This window comes from Pygoscelis adeliae, unplaced genomic scaffold (genome assembly GCF_000699105.1).
Source record: "Pygoscelis adeliae isolate BGI_AS28 unplaced genomic scaffold, ASM69910v1 Scaffold171, whole genome shotgun sequence".
Lineage (NCBI taxonomy): Eukaryota > Metazoa > Chordata > Aves > Sphenisciformes > Spheniscidae > Pygoscelis > Pygoscelis adeliae.
In genome coordinates, this window is record NW_008824186.1 from 1,969,277 (window position 1) to 1,988,940 (window position 19,664).

Below are 19,664 nucleotides of genomic sequence, written 5' to 3' on the forward strand. Positions count from 1 at the left end.
GTCAAGCATATTGGCGTGACATCCCTAATGCAATGCCACTTCATTTCACAGCAGTGCCAGCAGAGGTGACAGCAGAGCACCACGCAGGACAGGGATGTACACACCGGCTGTCCTGCTTGCACCAGGAACATCAATACGTGAAACCAAAGGAGAGCTTGTCCTGCTGCTGCACCGGAGAGCAGGGGCTGAGGCAGGACAGCAAAGGGGAGGAGGAGCATCGTCCCTGTGCACTGAACCATTAACACACACACACACAACCCCAGGCGCGCAGGACCTCGCTCACCTGTTTTCAGCTGGAAGTGGTATGCAGGAAGGGGCTCCCACGGCAAGGCCAGGGCTGCCACAGACTGGAGATGTGGTACATGCTGCTTTATGTCTGCTGTGGCATTGCTAATGCCATACGCAAGAAGCCTTTCAATTACAGCAGCTGGCATAAAAACCAGTCTGCCCCGTGTAACGTAGTAGCCAACTGTTACATTATTTGATTGCTCCAGGACTTCAACCTAAAACACACAGGGGAAACATTTTTTATTTTATTTTGTTTGCAGTTCAACCACCATTTGATGGAACTTCTCATCCTGAAGGTAGCTCCCTTGCAGGATTTTTGTCCTGTAACCCCTTATAAACCTTACAGGATCAGTTAGTGTCATATCAGACATAGTATTAGCAGAACTGCTCAGGGAGCTTTAGACCCAGCCCATGCAAAACGTGCTCCAAATTGAAGCAGTGCAGCATTGCTACCACAGCTCACGTACCTCTAATTTAGACTGGGGCTTCATTCATGTATATATACTGGGACATTTTACTTATGAATGTAAAAATACAGAGAATCCAGAGAACACCCAGCTCCTACTTCATACCTGAAGTTCACTGACTTTGTGCATGTGTCTGTCATTGCAGGTTTGGAGACAGATTTTTGAAAGACAAAAGTTTCCAGTGTTTGATTCTTCAACCTCAACTGTCTCTTCTATACTATTTTTCCTATACTGTCCCAGATAGTTAAGCTATCACCTATATGAGTAGAAATGACAAACCACAAGACTGAACACTCTGTGAGCCAAAGCATGAGTTGAGTTTTACCTCAAAATTCTGTATTTTCCAAAAAGTTCAAGCCCTGGAACTGGTCCTCCACACTAAGTTTTAGCTGGTTTCCTCTGTTAGGAAAAGGCAGCTTCTCTCAGGTTTACAAGAAGGTGGGAGAGTAAGTCAGACAGTTTTCATTGCTGCTGCTGAGACTCAGGAATATACAATTCCCAAACCAAATAACATCATCCAAACTTGCAGCAGTAGAGCATGGGGATGAAAGTCAACCTGATTTCCCTCTCTTTTGAGCAAAATTACTTTTTTCCTTCCCAGTGGCTTGGTGAGTATAACTCATAACAGCCTTGGACTCAGCACAAACCCCTGCCTAAATGCACGGGAACCTGTGTTGCAGAGAAGAGTGCCCCAGTGATCCACCTAAGCCTGCTCTTACACACAGCAATGTAGAGGTTCATGCAATTTAGCTGCAAAGTGATGAACACGTCTCCCTCATTTATTTTCAATAAAACATGTTTTCTCCCTGCTCGGGATTTTCGTCTCTGTGGAATTGCACTTGTCAGGTACTGACTTTTCAAACCAGGGAGCAGACTGACAGCAGTGACACCCCATTTACCAGCCCTGCTCTTGCAATTGATCCAGGCTGAGCACAGCAGCACTCGGCTGACCATGAACGGGAGTCATTCTTGAGCTGCAGGGGGAGGAGGAAACTGCTGTCAGTAGTCGTTTCCCAGAACATACCAAAAAGAAAGTGGCATTTCTTACTTCTACTTCATCAATAAAATGGCAAAAGCTTTGGAGCAGTCCTTATATTTTTAGATCCCAGAGTGGGTGCCACCTATTCCTGCTTCCATAGGAAAATCTCAGCACTCCCCTCCAAGAGGCTTCCTGCATCCAGAGGCACCACTGGAGCTGCAGCCAGATGGGATTCTCTCGGTGAGAGAGCTTTTTCCATGATATCATGCAGGCAAGCTAAGCATGCTTACCTGAGCGCTGACATTTTGGTTGAAAGCTTGTCTCAGCACTTGGTTGAGTCCTTTTCTCACACTCTCCTTGAAGGGATTGCTGATCAGCATCCTCCTTGTGTTCAGAAACAGAACTGTGGAACAACAAAAGCCACATGTTGGTTTGAGACATTGTCATGCCACTGTTTGCTTTTTTCTTTAATTGTTTTACGTTGTGCTAGCTAGGTGAAGATCATCAAAGCAGCTAGGATTTGCAGCAGCTCCAATGGGAGCAAGAACTGCAGGGGCTCAGCAGCGTCCCCAAGTTCCCTATTCAGCCCATGGCAATAGCCCATTGTTTCCAGAGTGAGGTCTAAGAAATGCAATTTCTTTAGCAACAACAACAAGTCTTTGCCATGCTGCCGTTCTGAGTGAGGTATGATGCCACTCGATTGCCTGTGGACAGACTGGTGCAGCATTCCCAGGGGACTGAGCCGGTGCTGCACAGGCAGGCCTACATAAAGGACGTGTGCTTCATACCTTCACGGCCAGAGTTAAGTAAACAAAGAAATGTGTTACTCCACCTCTACAGTTATTTTCCTTTTAGGAAGTGTCTGTACACTTTCTTTGTTAACATTATCATTAGCTTTTTTTTTTTCCTCTTATAATTTGCAGAAAGATTTTTGTAGCTGCACTTAAGTACTTTCAATCACATACTGTATACAAGCTACTTCTATCTTTAGAAATAGTTGTTGTACTCATCATACTACTGACGTAGATATTTAGCAGCTACTAAACACACATTAGGTCCAAAAGCTGCTTATTTCATTGTCCCCAGTATCATTCAGTTCTATACAAGGTCATAAACCCTTTTAGGTAGCTATTTTTCTTTGCTGAGATCTCCAAGATACACACATCTTCTGGTGCTGCGCTGTGCTACCATAAGGAGTCCATATGAAACCTGGGCAAGGGAACCCTCCAGACCCGTTTAGTTCAGAATTCTTACAGCTAAGGAAAAGCTGTCTGTAAAAAGACAACTAGAGCCAGAAGTGGTACTGTTCACATAGAAAGCTCAAAATCCTCCCATTTTGAAGCATACAACTCTAAATACTAAACATTATTTTCAAATGAATCTTTAATGATAGAATTAGGCATTCATATGTAAACAGGGCCAAAGACTGAGGCAGGTTACTGCACTGTCTTCTTCAGTGACACAGACTCCTTACTGCAAAGCAGAGACCAAACTGTCATGTCATACAGGGTTGTCCCTCCACATAGGTGCTTCTGCTAGATCCCTGCAGTGACCCACTGAATTTCAGGACACCTGATCTCACTAATTCATTTGACACATTCATTGTAAAATCCAAGCTACAAATAAAGCCAATGCCATCCCTAGACTAGCAACCCTGCTTTTGTCTGTCTGGCTTGTCAGTGCAGCAGCCTCATCCCCAGATTAATCACTAATGCCCCCACGTTCTTTGACACTTGAGTGTCACCAGTTGCCCCTCATAGACAGCGAGGTCCTTTCAGCAAATTCAGTGGCCCCACGTACCTGTTTTAACCATAAGGTTCCTGGAGAGCCGGCAATCCAGGGGAGGAGCTGCTGTCATGTTAGCAAAAGCGGCTGCTGCCGTGGTTTCGGGAGGAGCAGAGGTGTTTTCCACTGGAGTAGGGGGAAGCCTAGTTGTTTTCGCTGATGCTGTAATAGATGTCAAAGCTGCTGTAATTGTCAGTGGATATGGGGTTGACGTTTTGGTGATTTCTGAGCTTGGGAACTTCTGGGTGTCAGTTACTGGTGTTTCTATCTGCCTTGGTACATGTGCTGTGGGTGCAAGTGTGGAAGCTGTGACCGTGCTGCTTTTAGGGCTTATGAGCATAGCTGTCACATCCACAGGTGATGCAGTTGTGTTTCTTGTTCCAAAAGGAAAATCTATATGTGTTCCTACTGAGCTTAGATCCAATGCCAATTTTGTGGCAGTGTTATTTTTTGTTAGTGTCAGTATCGGTGTGCTTAAAGCCATCACAGATGGCAAAGGTGTGTTTTCAGTGCCTAGAGAAAAGAAGGAAGAAGCTGGCACTGGTGAAGCTGAAGATGATTTTCTTGTTAGTGGTTTTGCTTCTGAAGTTCCTACTGTAGGTATTGCACCAGAAGATACTCCAGATAACACTGTAATGACAGAATGGGTAAAGTTGGTTGTTGACAAAAAAGGAGAAGTTAGTGGTGTTGGTGATGCATGGACAGAAGTTATGATGACTGACTGCAGAGCACTGGTGGTAGGGGTTTGCAATGGGATGCCCTTGGTGGCTTTATTAGATAAATTACTGGGAACTAGACTATGTCTTGTAGCACTTGTGTCCCACTCCTCCACGCTAAATGTAGCTGGATTTTTATCAGCTGTAACCAAATAACCAGAGGACTCTAACTGGTCATCTGCAAATTCTGGCAAATTTCCAGAACCGATGTCGTCTTCTGTAATAAAACTATGTAAAGGAGTTGAGCTAGAAGGCTTGGTTATGGGAAAGGGGGACTCGGTTGGCAGTATGCTGTGGATGGCACTGTTTTCATAGCTGGCTAAAAAAGTCAAGTTGTCAGTGAGCTGAAAAGCCAACGATGCTGTTGTGCGTAAGGTTTTTGTCCGTAAAGTAATCTTTCCAGCATTAGTTGTTTGTGATTCTAGAGAGCTAGGGAAAGCACCTGTATCATTAACAGGAGGCACATGTAAACGGAGAGTTGCTTCATAGTGTGTATGGATATTAACATCTCCAACAGTGAAGAAGTCAGCAACGTTTTCAGCTGTGCTTCCATGCTTTTTTTGCAGGGGGTCAGGCACTGTCAAAGTGGTAGCAAGGGATGAATACTGAACAGGAGATGTTTTCAGTGCAAATGCATCTACATCAAATTCTGGAAAACTATTTGACTTTGTTCCAGCAAAGGGTAAATTTGAAACATTTTTACTAGAGTTTGCATATGAATAGTTTGCTGAAGGGGTGGAGAGGAGTGACTGCTTATTTGTATTCATTTTCTTTTGCAGACTTGAAACTACTGAGTATGGTACATGGTACTTGGTTTCCAGCTGGGAAGGACTTGGAGGAACTTCTCTTATTGCCGTTTTGACTGAAGTTTTTACTGAAGGAATACTAATGCCAGCTGAAGACAGCAATGCTGTATTGGTCCACGTAGAAGCTGAAGTTGTAACTTCAGGAGAGCTGACAGTATCTAAATTGCTTTCAGAGTCCACACTCGAAATCCCAGAAAAGCTGGAGCCATGGCTGTGCATCACCGTTGTCTTGGAAACTGGTGATGGCCACGTACCCCATGCTGGAGGCACGACAGAGATGAGATGCTTTCTATCAACTGAACGTGAAGTCTGACCAGAGGTAAAATGATTTAAAGCTCTTGGAGGTGAATATTCTGCACGTGGGGTCACAACAGTGGGTACTTTCATATTTCTGTCTTTATTTGCAGCCACGTCTGGAGTTTCTGCAGCACCAGGTGGAAGATGTGCAGCCACAAAGATACTAGCAGCAGATGTATTTGTGATAGCAGGTTTAGGTTTCCAAAGGCCTGTAGTGGAAGTAATTAACAGCACTGCAGCTAGATCAGGACTAGTCATGCCTGTTTCCAAAAGAGTGCCTAGTATCTTTGATCCTTTGGGGACTTTACTGGTTTGGATATCTGGAGAAACTTTGGGAAGCTGAGATCCATAAGGCAGAACACTATTAGCATTAAAGTTTGTGGACATCTTTGCTGTCACCCCTCTTGTGAAAGGCTGTTGAGCTCTTCTTGCCACAGGAAAGCCATCAGAAGTTGGGAGAGTATGTGCGGAAGCAGTTGGCAATCGCATGCTGTTTGCCCGATAAGCTCCATCAGTCAGGTCTGCAAAAGTCTGATTCAGAGCCACCACCGAGTACTGCGAGGAAACAGTCAAAGGGATTTGCAAAGTATCCTCATCAGCTGCTGCACGGAGACTGTTTGTGTGTGCTGTCCTAGCAAAGGCGTCATTTGTCTCAGTTAGCAAGGAAGACCTTGTGCTTGTTGAAGAGGAGTGTATTGCATTTCTAAAGAGAAAGTCTGCTTCACTTCTAAATGCTCGTAACGGCAGCACTGCATTGCGAGCGTGCTTTGCATCTGGAATAAGTGATTTTGGCAATGAAAGGGAAGACATGCTCTCTGTTGAGCTGGAGACCTCAGCCAGGCTTTTGGAAGCTGATGACATGAAAGGTGCACTGGTAGAGCCTGTAGTGCAATTAGTCAGTGCTGTGGAAGACTGAGGATGACTCATTTCGGGTATTAGATGTGGAGTACCCACAGGACGGAAGACTGATGTAGGAACCTCTGCTTTATCCTGAAAAACTGGTGATGACAGAGGAGTGATATCACTGTTTCTGTTAGTCAACGCTGCCTTAAACGGCTGACTGTTTGGTTTTACTCCAGTAGAAGATACATTATACATACTCTCATTAGGAAACCATGACAGGCTTCTGGAAGTTACTGGCAGGGAAGACTGATATGTTTTTGACACATGAATATCAGAGTATACAGACAAAAAAGAGGTCCTTTCTGAAGGAGACCCTTTTCCCACTATTTCTGTGAAATGCACTGTTGTTGTTCCAAAGAGATTGAAAGGCATGGCACCCGTAAACAACTCGGGACCCTTTCTGTGATTCACTGTACTGGAATGTACTACAGTGACCGTAGTGCTTAGAGGACTATTTCTGCTTTCACTAACCTGTGAGCTGGCTGAATCTGTGTTGAAGAAACCTTCAGGATCTGCAGACAAAGGTGCTTTGATGGGCAGTACAGCTGGTTTAGAAAAGTTAATGGTATGAGGTGACTGAATTACCAATGAGGAGAATGATGGTGATGGAACAGCAGCAAGCATGTCTGATCCTGATGTGCTTTCTTTTGAAATGGAGGGTGTTTCTAATGGTATTAGCTGAAATGGCACAGCTGTACTCAAATGTGTCACTGATGGTGTAGTGGACAATGTGGCAAACATACCAAGTTGAGGCAAACCTGATACAGCAGCTGCAGCTGTTTCATCTGCATCTTGAGATGATGACCTCAGAGGCGACTCAGCTGAAACTTCAGCAGGTTCCTGGGATGCACTGTTTCCACTGCCTTGATAAAGGGTGGGCAACAGATGAGTTTGATCCAAAGTCCTGGTACGTGTGCCAGTCAGTGTTGTTTTTATCATCTGAAGCAAGTTTGCATTCTCCAAAGTCTGTCCCATAGAAATATCAGCTACTGAGGAAGTCTTAGTTTCTGTGGAAGGCTGTGTTGGTGATAGTATAGATCTCCAATTAGGAAAAGATCCTGTAGAAGGAGCAACATTGATATGCTGTTGCCTGATACCTGTAAAAATTAAGTAAAATTAGTATAGTCTTCCCAAAAAGGAGGAGCAGTTGTTGTCTTGTTGCAACAAATCACAACACAAAATGCATTATGTTTAGTAAAATTAGCGAACTTTCTTTTTTATTCAAAGGGCATAAAAATTCAGAGAAAGTTAAAAAAAAAACCCACAAAAAACAGTGAAAGGTACAATGTGACAAATTATAAACCCCTCAAGTCGTTTCATTTGACAGAAGAATAAGGAAAGCTTCCTAGACCATACTATTTCAAAATACTACTTTTAACTAGGAGGGTTCAACATACTAAAAGACACCTTCTTAAGCTTGGGACAATTCCTGAGGTTATCATCAGTCACCCAGTGTCAAAATATTATGTGAGAAGATGGGTTTAGAAGCAGTGTAGAAAGGGAATAGATTTTGACAACCAAGCTTCACTGACTTGGCATGCAGTCTGGCATGGGAATAGAGTCAGCATTGGCTGGGTTCCTGTAGGATGCATCTGGAGGTGCTCATCTTGCCAGTTCTAATAATGCATGCAATTATAGACACAAAAGGAAGAAAATAAAACAGGGATGAACATGAGGAAAGGGGGGTAAGATCCAAAACAAATTAGGAAATTAAACTCCTTTTTTGATATGTGCAGATGTACAACGCAGCATTTCAAACACCAGTTTACTCTACATTCAACACCATAATGTTCCTAGGCTTTGTTTTCTTAAAATGATTACAGTTATTCTAAAATCGTAGCATGGGAAATCTCACATTCCTACTAATTTAAAGATTAAGATTCACTCAAGAGTAAAATTTAAGGGTTTTTTTCCCCTCCCCCCACCAAGATAATAGATCAAAACTCAGTACTGGCACTTGCTACCAAGCCAAGCTGTGCCCTTTGCATAGCTAAACAGAGGCACAATACGGAGGCAGTCCCTGCCCTCCAACTCCAGTGCATCTGGATCAGACAGAGGATGCCAACCTCCTCCATACCTGTAATGGCATGGAAGACTAAGGAGGGGCAGACCTTGAGATACATGGTTATAAACCAGGCTGGACATTAGTTCCAGCCACCAATGAATCCAAGGGTCAACAGAGCCAACAGCACCAAAAGGGACCAGCCCGCACAAACAGGACCCAGCAACAGAACACCATACAGAGTAAGAGAGGAAAATGGGTCACGCTGCACCTATTTAAAGCTAAGTTTCTTTCTTGTGATGCCCTTGTGCTACACCGCCCATCATCCATATGTGCAGGCCAAAGTAGATGATTAGACTAGCTCCTTCAGGCTCCTGTGTGCATTCAACAGGAACGTGCTGCAATTATGTTCAGTGTAGCATTTTCACTCTATAAACAAAAACAACCCACAAAAATACCCCAAACAAATAAAACACAGATCTTCCCTTTTATCCCTGTATTTAAGAGCTTTATTAAGCCATGGTGAAGAATCTTTCCTCCACTGAAATGCAAGAATGAATACAGAATCCAGAAACAAGTTGCTTTAGGGGAGCAGCTCCAGGATGGGTAACGAAACAGAGCTCTGCCCTTGTAGCAACTAAAAAAAGTCCCCAAACCCTTCTTTTAACATCTTTTAACTTGCACACTAGCATTTTGAAGAAAAGCAAAGGTAGGCAGACACAGGGCTACCTACAGCAATGAGAGATAAGCAGGCTAAGGGGAAACCCAATCAGCCTTTATGAAGCTGCACCGGTTGATCAGCAGGCTGGAGAGGAGACTGCAGAGTCCACCCGGGAACCTGACCCACCAGGAGAGGTTTGCAGCACAAGAGTAATGTTTTTGTATTTGTGCCGTGGCTGCTGATGCATCACTGGGGGGCTGGACACACTCAATAAAAATGTCACCTAACCACTGATTAATGCTCGTCCTTCAGTTCTTGTTTCTTCCATTCCATACCAACTGGCAACTTTCCTGTTTACATCCATTAATGAAGTAAAGCTCTTGAGTTACTGAAGTTTTAAAAAAAATTATAGCATATTCTGCAACCGATATGCAATGCTGGCATTCCAATGCAACAAGTTTTCTTTGATTCTACCTTTACGGAAAGATACTGACTATCAGTATCTATTTCAAACTTCTGCCATAAATTCAACATCTTGATAGTGACTGGACGCAGCTTGCAAAAGGCAAAATTATCTTCCCAATACATGGAGTTAAAACTGAAGTACATACTCTTTACTTGATAATTGGTAGGACGATATAAACAACTACAGATCCTTATCAAATAGTGTGCAAACAAAGACTGTGTCACGGAAAAAGGGCAGACATGGGAAAATATTTCACTTCTACATCTCTCAACAGCTGAAAACACTTGATGAAAGGAGAAGACAACCAATTCCCACCAATATGAAAGTCACAGTGCACATCCTGCGTGCACTGTGCACCGAGCCATTGCTTGTACATACCAGTAGCTGTTTCTCACGTCTTAGGATTACCTGTTATTCTTTCATACTTCAGGCTATTGACTAACCGCCACCTCTAACAATCCTAAAACCCATTTAGCAGTAACCTCATTACAACAACCATCATTGATTAGGGATCTTTCCATTTGCAATAATGAGAAACAACTCCAATATGCCACAGCAGGAAGTTAAAAATTTATCTAGTTTAGAGAAAAATCACGGCTTTATCATTCCTGAGCCCTTTTGTGCACACTTAAAGGAGTAACAGGGACCAAAGAAGAGCACAGAGGTGACCAAGAGGAAGACCAACATCTCCCCCCACCCCACCTCTACTAAAGTAAAAGGGAAAGCAATGGGAAGCACATTAGCATATGCACCCTGTGCCTGTTCAAGGGTTGAAGATGATGCACATATCTAATTAATATTTGACAGTAAATAAGGATGATGAAGTTATGCACCTCTGGAGCAAGAAGTCTCAGTTATTGTCCAACTTCTGCCCCTGCTGCTGAGACACCACTGTTGCATGTTATTCTTCACACAGGTTTGGTTATTTCTAGTGAGACAATTAGTTGGTAAGCAAATCTCCCCTGGAAAAAGTAGTGGCCAACTAAAATGCTGTAAGATCTATATTTCATAGAATCATAGAATATCTCAAGTTAGAAGGGACCCATAAGGATCATTGGGTCCAATTCCCTGCTCCTTGCAGGACTACCTAAAACTAAACCATAGACTTAGAGCATCGTCCAGATGCTCCTTGAACTCTGACAGGCTTGGTGCTGTGACCACTTCTCTGGGAAGCCTGTTCTAGTGACCAACCACCCTCTCAGTGAAGAACCTTTTCCTAATGTCCAGGCTGAACTTCCCCTGACGCAGCTTCATTCCATTTCCTTATGTCCTACCACTGGTCACCAGAGAGAGGAGATCAGCACCTCCCACTCTGCTGCCCCCCTTGAGGAAGTTGTAGACTGCAACGAGGTCACCCCTCAGCCTTCTCTTCTCCAAGCTGAAGACAAGTGACCTCAGCCGTGCCTCATAAGGCTTTCAGGCCTTTCACCGTCTTGGTCGCCCTCCTCTGGACACACTAATAATTTGACGTCCTTATACTGTGGTGCCCAAAACTGCACACAGTACTCAGTGGGGCCACACCATGCAGTATATGAAGAGATCGAATTGCTTATCTGTGCTGCTGATATTTGAAACCATGGTCTTTTTGCTTTATGCCATAATAAGGCAAAGATCTATAATAGGCAATGTGAGCGTTCTGCAGATGCCACAGCACATACTTTCTCGTCTGCCCTGCCTGCCCATCGGCAGACAACCAGCAAGAGGAGCAGCCACAGAGAATCCTGTAGGACCCCAACAGCAGAGTTTCTCTCAGGACAGTTGAGTATCTGTTTGTTAACATGCTCACAAAATGAATTCAGCTCCAACTGAATTTAAAAAAAAAACAAACCACCACCAACAGTCAGGATTCAAACATTTCCCTCCACAAAAAGGCAAAAAAAAGTTTGAGAACCTCAACTGAGTAACAGTCTACAACTCTACCGAAGGAAACACAATGACTGTCCAGAGCTTCCCTCACACTGTCATGGCAGACAAGAAATACTGTTTTGCTACTTTTGAGCCATTACAAAAGATCAACTCAAAGGTGTATTCAACCACAGAAGATTTCTGTTGTCGTGACTTCCATTTCATTATTCAGATCATCTGGGTTAGTAACATTTAAGAGTGAAGCTGATAAAAAGGACATATGAAAATTTTATTGTACGACTGACCAAGACATCTTCCTATTATACGTCAGGTATATATCTTTTCATAACCTTCAGCATATTGAAGACAGGATTTCAATTTTCAAATGGATTTGCTTTAATTATTAATTTCTGAGACAAAAAATATGACTAAGTTGTGAATTATTTTATTAACTATTGTAAAGGCTAAAGTTTAATAATATAATAGTATCTATATAAGAGTAACTATAGCCATCTAAAGCACAGCAGAAATCCAAACATTAAATTATATAAGCTATCTAGATTTTATACAGGCCTAAATCAATCAGCCCTAAGGCAAAGCAATTCCAAAGATAATTTAAAAAAAAAAAAAAAAACAAAAAACACAAAACCACCACTCAAAAAACGCCAGCTTGTCAGAAACACAGTTACTTACAAACATACATAAAATAACAGTCTACATACAAGATAAGTACTATTGAGAGAGACCATTGGCTACTTTACCAAGTAATAGATAACACTATCCTAGGGCTGCATCACCTCTTTAAAACAATGCCACTATTATATGAAAAATGCATATTTTTTTTTCCTTCTCACAAGTATGAAGTTTCCTGCTTATTATTGTTTCACTATGAGGGACTGAGTGATCAAAGGTCAGATGTGACCGATATGGGATACGATAGGGAAATAAACAGATAAAGAACCTCTGCTACACCAGTGGAAAAAGGCACCACCCTACCCAAAGGGTTATACAATTTAGTTCTGCTGTTGAAGGACATTAAGCCTACACAGTATGATGTTAGCATCAACATGCATGTTATCTGACCCACTCCAGAGTTTCCTAAAATGAACCTTTTTTCAGTCCTTAAGAGTTTACAATTGGAAAAATGGCATACGGAATGCCAATTTCACAAGTCAAAGGATATGAAATATGCTACCAATAAAAGCACAAATAATCAACAAAGCGTTTATAAAAATAGCTATGTTGCATATCAAAATTTTACTGTTACTCACTGTGCAGAATGGTAAAACTTAATTATGCCTTCATAATATCTGTTATTCCAGCCTTACATTGATGAAACTATTACATCACAACCTGTGCATCCCATATATCTCACCTTTGGCATCATTCCACAAAGACATTTGCAGCTTGAATTTCACACCATTTGTGTAACATTTAACCTGTAAGTGATTTCTAGCCACGACAAAAAGCCTACCTACAAATACATGTACTGAGCCCTGATGCACACACCCTGAGCCATGCCTGCTTCTGCGGTCGGTGTGGTTTGGGTTAGCCCTCAGAGGAACCTGCCCAGAGAGATTTCCAGTGCATTGACTGAGCCTGGCAGGGGCAGCATGCTAATACATATATTTTTGGCAGCTGCCAACCCACAGCTACTACGGCAGGAATAGGTCGTGGAGAGGTGGAGAAAACTGCTTCCCTGGGATTGCAGTTTCTCAAAAGAGCAATGGTAAATACACCAGCAAAATAAATCCTGTTCTGTGACCTCCTTAATATCAGTTTCTTTATGCAGATTCTGGGAAACATTTACAGTAATTCATACTGACTCTCACATTTGTCTTGGTTGTAACTTTTCCGAAATTAGATATTGACCTTCCAAACCCAAATTTCTGACCTGGAGGATTAAAACACAGATCTTCTTACCAGCACCTGAGGTTGTTCACATCCTAGCCTCTATTTACCTGTAATAGTCAACAGCTACAAGAGCCAGTCATTAAAAACAAGCACTGTTTCCCATCAAAAAAAGCCCTCTTCCCAGTGATCTTAGAAAACAATATCTGAAAACTACTATTAATTTATTTTTGACAACCAGGAAAAATATTTTGTCCCTATACCACCAGAATTTCTTTTAAACAAAACAGTTTTTCAGTGAGAAAAACTGTATGAGGAGGTACCATATGGCACAAAGTTTTCTTCTCAAAAAAAAAAAAAAGGTTTGAAGATTATAATGAATAACAGACAAATGTTTAGCCACAGTATTCGGTAATCTCAGTTGCACAGCCATATTTTTGCTCATGTGAAAAGTCAAAGCAGCAGTCTCTTCTGTTAGGAACATTTGTGCACCTTCCCCTCTTCCACACAGAGATTTCCCTTTGGGTACCAAAGGAAATGCACCAGCAGCAAAGCTTTGCATCAAAGGCAACCTTTTAGCTATGAAATGAAAATATAGGGCTGCAATGAAAATGTACTTCTCTCCCGCTTTCAACATGTCCTGCCTTCACTGCTTACACAGCCCAAATATAAGCTGGCTGGGATTCAGGAGAGCAGAGCCGAGCCTGCAAATGCTTCACGGCTGTCATCAATATTGCTTCAGGAACCGACAGACTGGTGTGACTTGTACCAAGCGCCAGCCTTGCCTGGGGGTGAAACACGTCTCCTTGGCCACACAGGCAGCTCTGTCAGGATGCTTTAATCGTGTCCAGCAAGCAGGGGTGGAGGTGAAAAGCAGCGTAAGAAACAATAGATTAACCAGGGTAAAATAACACGCTCCTGTCATCGAGGAAACAATTCTGCCACCGGCAATTCCAGCTGCATCATCTGTATGTTGTATTCAGAGAGCAGATGTTCAGCCGGATCATTAGGAAATGCAGGAAAGAGCATGGCTGAGGATTTCATTGCCGTGCAGTGCTGCAGGATAATTGCACATAATCATATAGAAACAAGAATGTGCTATGGGGGCTCTTGTCCTTGCTCCCGCCGAATGTACCTGTTACCATTTCTGCTTGAGGTTATCAGATTATTCACAGAATTTAAGTGAATGAATGACATTTATTTATTTATTTTTATTGCTTATTCAGCAACACTTTTAGGATCAATGTTTTTGTGAGCCTGACAGCCTGCTTTAGCACACTGCTTATCTATTTATTTGTACACACACATTTATACAAACTTTTGTAAAGGAATTGTGTTTATTCAGGGAAGTTTATATAGACATCAGCATAAATGATTTAATGAGCAATGTAGCAAAAAAATTCAAGGTCATTTGGGAACATGCAATACCAAAGCTGCCAGTTCTCATGATTTTACCTTGAGATTACAATATTTGAGGGGCTTTTTTTTGGGGGGGAGGACACCAAACATACACAACCAAACAAAAAAACCAAACATCCCTCAAGTGAAACAGACTGTATTAGTATTTCAGCTTTCATTCTTTACCTGAAAATTCTGAATTCTTGTGGTTATAGGAAAATGAAAACATTTTAAAATCCCATGATTTTTAAGCAAATCACATTTTTAGAGGACTGATTTTTTTTTTTTTTTTTTTATTTCTGCAGCTAGGCAGACTGTAAGGGTGGTACCAAATTCTGAATGAGTATGAGAAGAGTTTTGGAGCCAAACTCTGATCTGCTTAGACTCTTTGGGAGTTAGGCAGCAAAATACAGGAAATGTGGACTCAACTTAGTTTTTCCACTAGTAGTTACAAGTCAATGATAGTACAACTTACAATTTTATTACATATAATAAGAATTTTCTTAACTACAACCTACTCCTTTAATAAAGCTTTCAGAGTTTAAGGTCCCCCTGCAAAATGAAATACAAGAGGAGACTGAAGAGAATCTCTGCTAAAAGCCATGTAGATTATTCTACAAAGGAAAAAAAAATTATTGGCTCCAGAACTTTTTAAAAAAAACAATTGTGCTTTCAAAAGGTTGACTTGTGCATATATACATACAATATATACAATATATTTTGATATGCTGGTTGGGTAATTGTGAATGTTCCCTTGAGCCAAAAAGCTTTCTGCTCACCAAACCAAGCACGTCTTCAAGGGAATGTTTTTTGCATGTAACATTTGATGCTGTAACCTGTGAGTGGGGGAAGACCCTCTGGACTACGCTCTACCAGCACTAGGATAGCAACTCAATCCACTGCAGCGGTGGCAGCTTCTGCCACCCTGCCTGAAACTCAGCTCCCCCGCCGGAGGGGAGACACACGCATCGGGGCTTCGGCAGAAGTCTAAGGCACCAAAACACTGGCATGCAGGTGCATATTCCTCTGGGGCTGCAGGTGTGAGAGCCTCCAGCAGAGAGACAGTAACAAACAGGTTGGTGGCATGAGCATCTTTAGCCACTGCTACTGTTAACTGAGCGCATGAGTGTTACTCCTTTGAGTGCTGCTCATTTTACAGATGAGCAAGCCTAGGAGCAGAGAGCACATGGATTCCTCCATGTTATACACCAAAACAGTTTCAGAGAAGAAAATTAAATCCAAGAATTCCTAATTATCACAGCATTGGCTCTACCTGATACGTATATGTGCTAGAAGCATCAGCTGTGACAGGGTACATTATGTGGCTGTAGCTAAGCAGAACGCAACCCAAGTGGCTGACATCAAGTCCAGACAACCCTAAAACTGCTTAATTTCAACTTATTATTTCATCCATTTCAGACCTTTGAAGTTACAGTTACTAGATGCAACATACATGCAAGAGCCAAGGCCAGAGGAGGACGAGCTCTCCATGTTTTCCAGTGACTATTTCAGGCCAAGACATAAAGGGCAGACAGGGAGGCTGCACCCTGGGTACCCCCATGCTTGCCCTGGAGGACACGGAGGCAGACCCTCTTTGGGGTCTATCCCAGCAAGATAACCAGGAGAGAGGTTAATCCTCTCTAAGGAGAGATACAGTCTCTCCTTGGAGGTGCTACGTATACAGGATCAGTACAAGGACAGAGGCTTCCACAATGTCTTTTGCTGCTTTCAAGCTTTCTACTGCCTGTGGCCTCTGACTGTAATGAAGGATAAAGAGGTGAAGACCAGGAAACAAATGTAGGTCATGCACAGAAGCATCCTGCTTTCTCTGTCTGCACAGTGTTCAGTACTGCCCCACTGATAATGCTCTCAAAGTATGAAAGTCACTGCTCAATTAAAAAAAAAAATATTGATATCTTACTGATTTTTAGATTAGAAAAATTTCTCGTCACACTGAAGAGATTGTCCGAAAAGACCACTTGACATCTGAAGTAGAGTAAATAACATACCTTCTTTTAAAAAATGCAACAAAACAATAATCAAGTCCAAATTCTATTCTCTCTTCAAGACTTGCACCAAATAACCAGTGTTTATCCATCCTGGTATACAATGCAATTTCTGAATCCAAAAAAGCAAAGTCTATTACTTGGCCCCAGAATGCACGAAGGTTAAATCAGTGAATGGATAAGATCCACTACCATGAATGAGCTAATAGGCAAATGTTGAGTTGAAATGCGGCACATCCTTCAGAGGGCACTCCTCTTTATGTCAATGAATGAGACTACAAACATAAGCTCTTGCTGAGAAAGAGTCCACATAAAATGGATGTTTCTTTCTTAGATTACAAAAATTCTTTTCCTGAGCAGGCTTGACAGCACTGAAGGTAAGGGACAGCACAGAGAACTGCTTTTTAAGGCTTTGGAGTTTTTTCCTCTTTCCACTTAAAAAAGGACAGAAACTAGGAAGAAACCCTTATATACATCGTCTTAATTTGTTTTTTCTTATGTACTGACTTTTCAGAAATTATAAATTTAAAGGCAATCCCTTTTAAAAAAGTCTGATTTTTTTTTTTTAATTCAATATTGCCCTTTGATTCCAACCTTTTACAAACGTAGCAAAGGCCCTCTCAAGAGGAGGGAAATCACTTTCCTATGAAGGAAACTTTCAGCTGCCAGGGAGCTGTCAGAGAGCTTCCTGAGGTCAAGTCAGGCTGACGGAGCAGTGGCTAAATTCTTCTGAACAACAAATCAACCTGTAACTTTGCTATGACCTGCAGTGGATATTCAACATGAAGTGCAATATACATTACAATTAAAAATTACATCTTAATGACCTGTGCTTATCAACTGGGTAATTAATTCTTAAGCTCCTTTTCGGCTCTACAGTAGATGAGGACTTGGCTCAGGCTAGAAACTATCATGCAAATGTTTAAAAATTACTTCCATTTTCTATGACTCTCATTGTGCTTTGCACAGCTCATTAGCCTTTATTTTCAGAATCTTTTCTTTGCTGCATAAAAGCGGCAATAGCTCAAGTTTATAGCAATATGTCACCTCATTTCACTTTCTCACCTCTTGGAAATCGCTGCAAATACTTGTCTGACAGGACACCATTCCTGTCAGTAATAAAAAAAAAAATCCATCCCCATTGACGGAGTACAAGAGGCTAAAAGCCCAAAGGGGGAGTCCAGTCCCTGGTGGTAAAAAGGTTAAATAACTGCCCAGTCAAATCTAACTTTTGTCATGAATTAAAAATCCAGAAGAAAAGTTATACAAAGGCAAATACGACATCTGGTTCTGAATCTGAAAAATAAATGGTAACATTGGTAGACGGGGTTCCCAAGAATACTGGAGAAATACCTTCGCTCCCAGCCCAGCTCCAGGCTCCCCTATGAGCGATGCACACTCAGACCACCACCAGGATGCAGGTGCCCACATCTGCTCCTCACCTATTCCCCTGCAAGAGCAATGGACCTATCTGCATCATTTGGGAAGCCCCGTCCCTCGTATGGAGAACTTGGTCCTATACAGGCTGTACCCCTGCACTTCTCTGACATGTTCAGATGCAAGTTATATATTCTACAGTGGTTCGGTATTTAATTTACAGGCATCAACATACAAGAACAGGCATCAAATGGAGCAAACCCAAAGCTCACAAAGACCCAAACACATGGATAAAGCAGGTAGATGTACTTACAGACTGTAGCCCTGCTCTTGCGTTGGCTGCCTAAACACGAGAAATGTCAGTACTAATCAGTGGTGTGGTATTAAAAAGTTGATTCTTTTCCCTAAGATAAAGGTATTAGCATTTTCTGTCAAGTAATTAGACATCAACATCTTCCCTGTGAAATGGCAGGAGTCCTAAAAAAAAAAATCATACAAAAAAAACAGGATCACTGCTACAGGCACAATCATTTTTTAGTAATAGCTGAAGTCACTTTAATTGTAAAACCAGTAAATAGCTAATGGTTGCTGAAGTGAGCAACTGGTTTCTCAAAAATAAGATGCACTGCCTGGAACAAAGAGCATTATTAGAAAGAAAAGATGCTGCTATTTCCAGATGGTGCCTGAACAGCACTGCACAAGTTGGTGGACCTCCTAATTTAAATCTTCAAAGTCCTATAGAAAGGTTTGGGGCTCATGATAGAAAACAATTAAAATATTCCTTCTGAAAAGTTTAAAACAAGCCAAATAAGATGTATTTTCTCCTCCATAGCAGTACGGTTTGCTTGGCTGTCTTCTGCTGTGCTCTAGTTCACGGGACTCGCGTGCTCCATCACATTGCACCTTGCAGAATGGTAAAAATAGCTCTGGTAGGAAAGCAATCGAACATGCTTCCCCCTTGGATCCCCAAATGAAATCCATCTTTCTAACTTCTAATTTAACTCAGAACTAAACCCTAAAAAAGCCTGGATCTGTGACCCACTTTGGGTACTGCCATGATACTTCTTGTCACTTGATTGACAAGACTGACACTTGTCACTAGCTCTTTTTGCTAAAGTTTCATAAGATTCTGTTCTCTAAAAACTTCTGGAAGCTATTTCCAAAAACAGCCTCTAACTAAACCAGACCCTAATTTCTTTCCAACCACTCAGTTAATCTTTAGAGACATGCATGGTCACTTTTAACAAAAAGAGAAAGATGATGCCCTACTCAGGCTTTTCCTTCGTACATACACTATGCAAACACTTTGCATTTATCTAAGTATAACTGAATATCTGGATTTTAAAGCTCTCAGGCTAACCAGGATTTTAGGAGCATTACTACTACACTGTCAAACACATGCACTATATAGCATTTAAGAACGTTTTCCATTAACCTGCTTTATGCTGGAAATGCTACTGAAATGAGATAATTCAATTGAGGGGAAACTAATGAATACAGAGTATTTTTTAAAATGGAAAGAAAGATATATGAAGAGAGAAGGCACGAAGGAAGAAGGTGCTAAAACTGTCAGGTCATGCAGCCGTTCATTACTCTTATTGTCAACTAAGGGTTGCTCAGGTGTCAAAACACCAGCATTAAGATCCAAGTCCCTGATGCTACCAAAAAGAAATCCTGACCATCCGAGGCTTTACTCCAGGTAAGATCAGAAGCATAAGGTGAAAGTTTCTTCCCATAACCTTCCTGACAGGTGACTTATTGCACAGATCAGGGCAGCGCTTAAGCAAATTCCTTAAGTCAGATTTATGCAACTTCCA

The 19,664-nt window shown here is 41.8% G+C and overlaps 1 protein-coding gene across 1 annotated transcript in view; it reads right to left on the minus strand.

The window, feature by feature from the left end:
* KIAA1549L (KIAA1549-like ortholog) overlaps positions 1 to 19,664 on the minus strand; it is a 117,025-nt gene that overhangs the window by 64,605 nt on the left and 32,756 nt on the right. Inside the window, exons 2-4 of the mRNA XM_009334573.1 lie at positions 3,535 to 7,338; positions 2,025 to 2,137; positions 284 to 503 (exon numbers count right to left, since the gene is read on the minus strand). Coding sequence (XP_009332848.1) covers positions 284 to 503; positions 2,025 to 2,137; positions 3,535 to 7,338 — 4,137 coding nt within the window. The remainder of the gene's footprint in view (positions 1 to 283; positions 504 to 2,024; positions 2,138 to 3,534; positions 7,339 to 19,664) is intronic.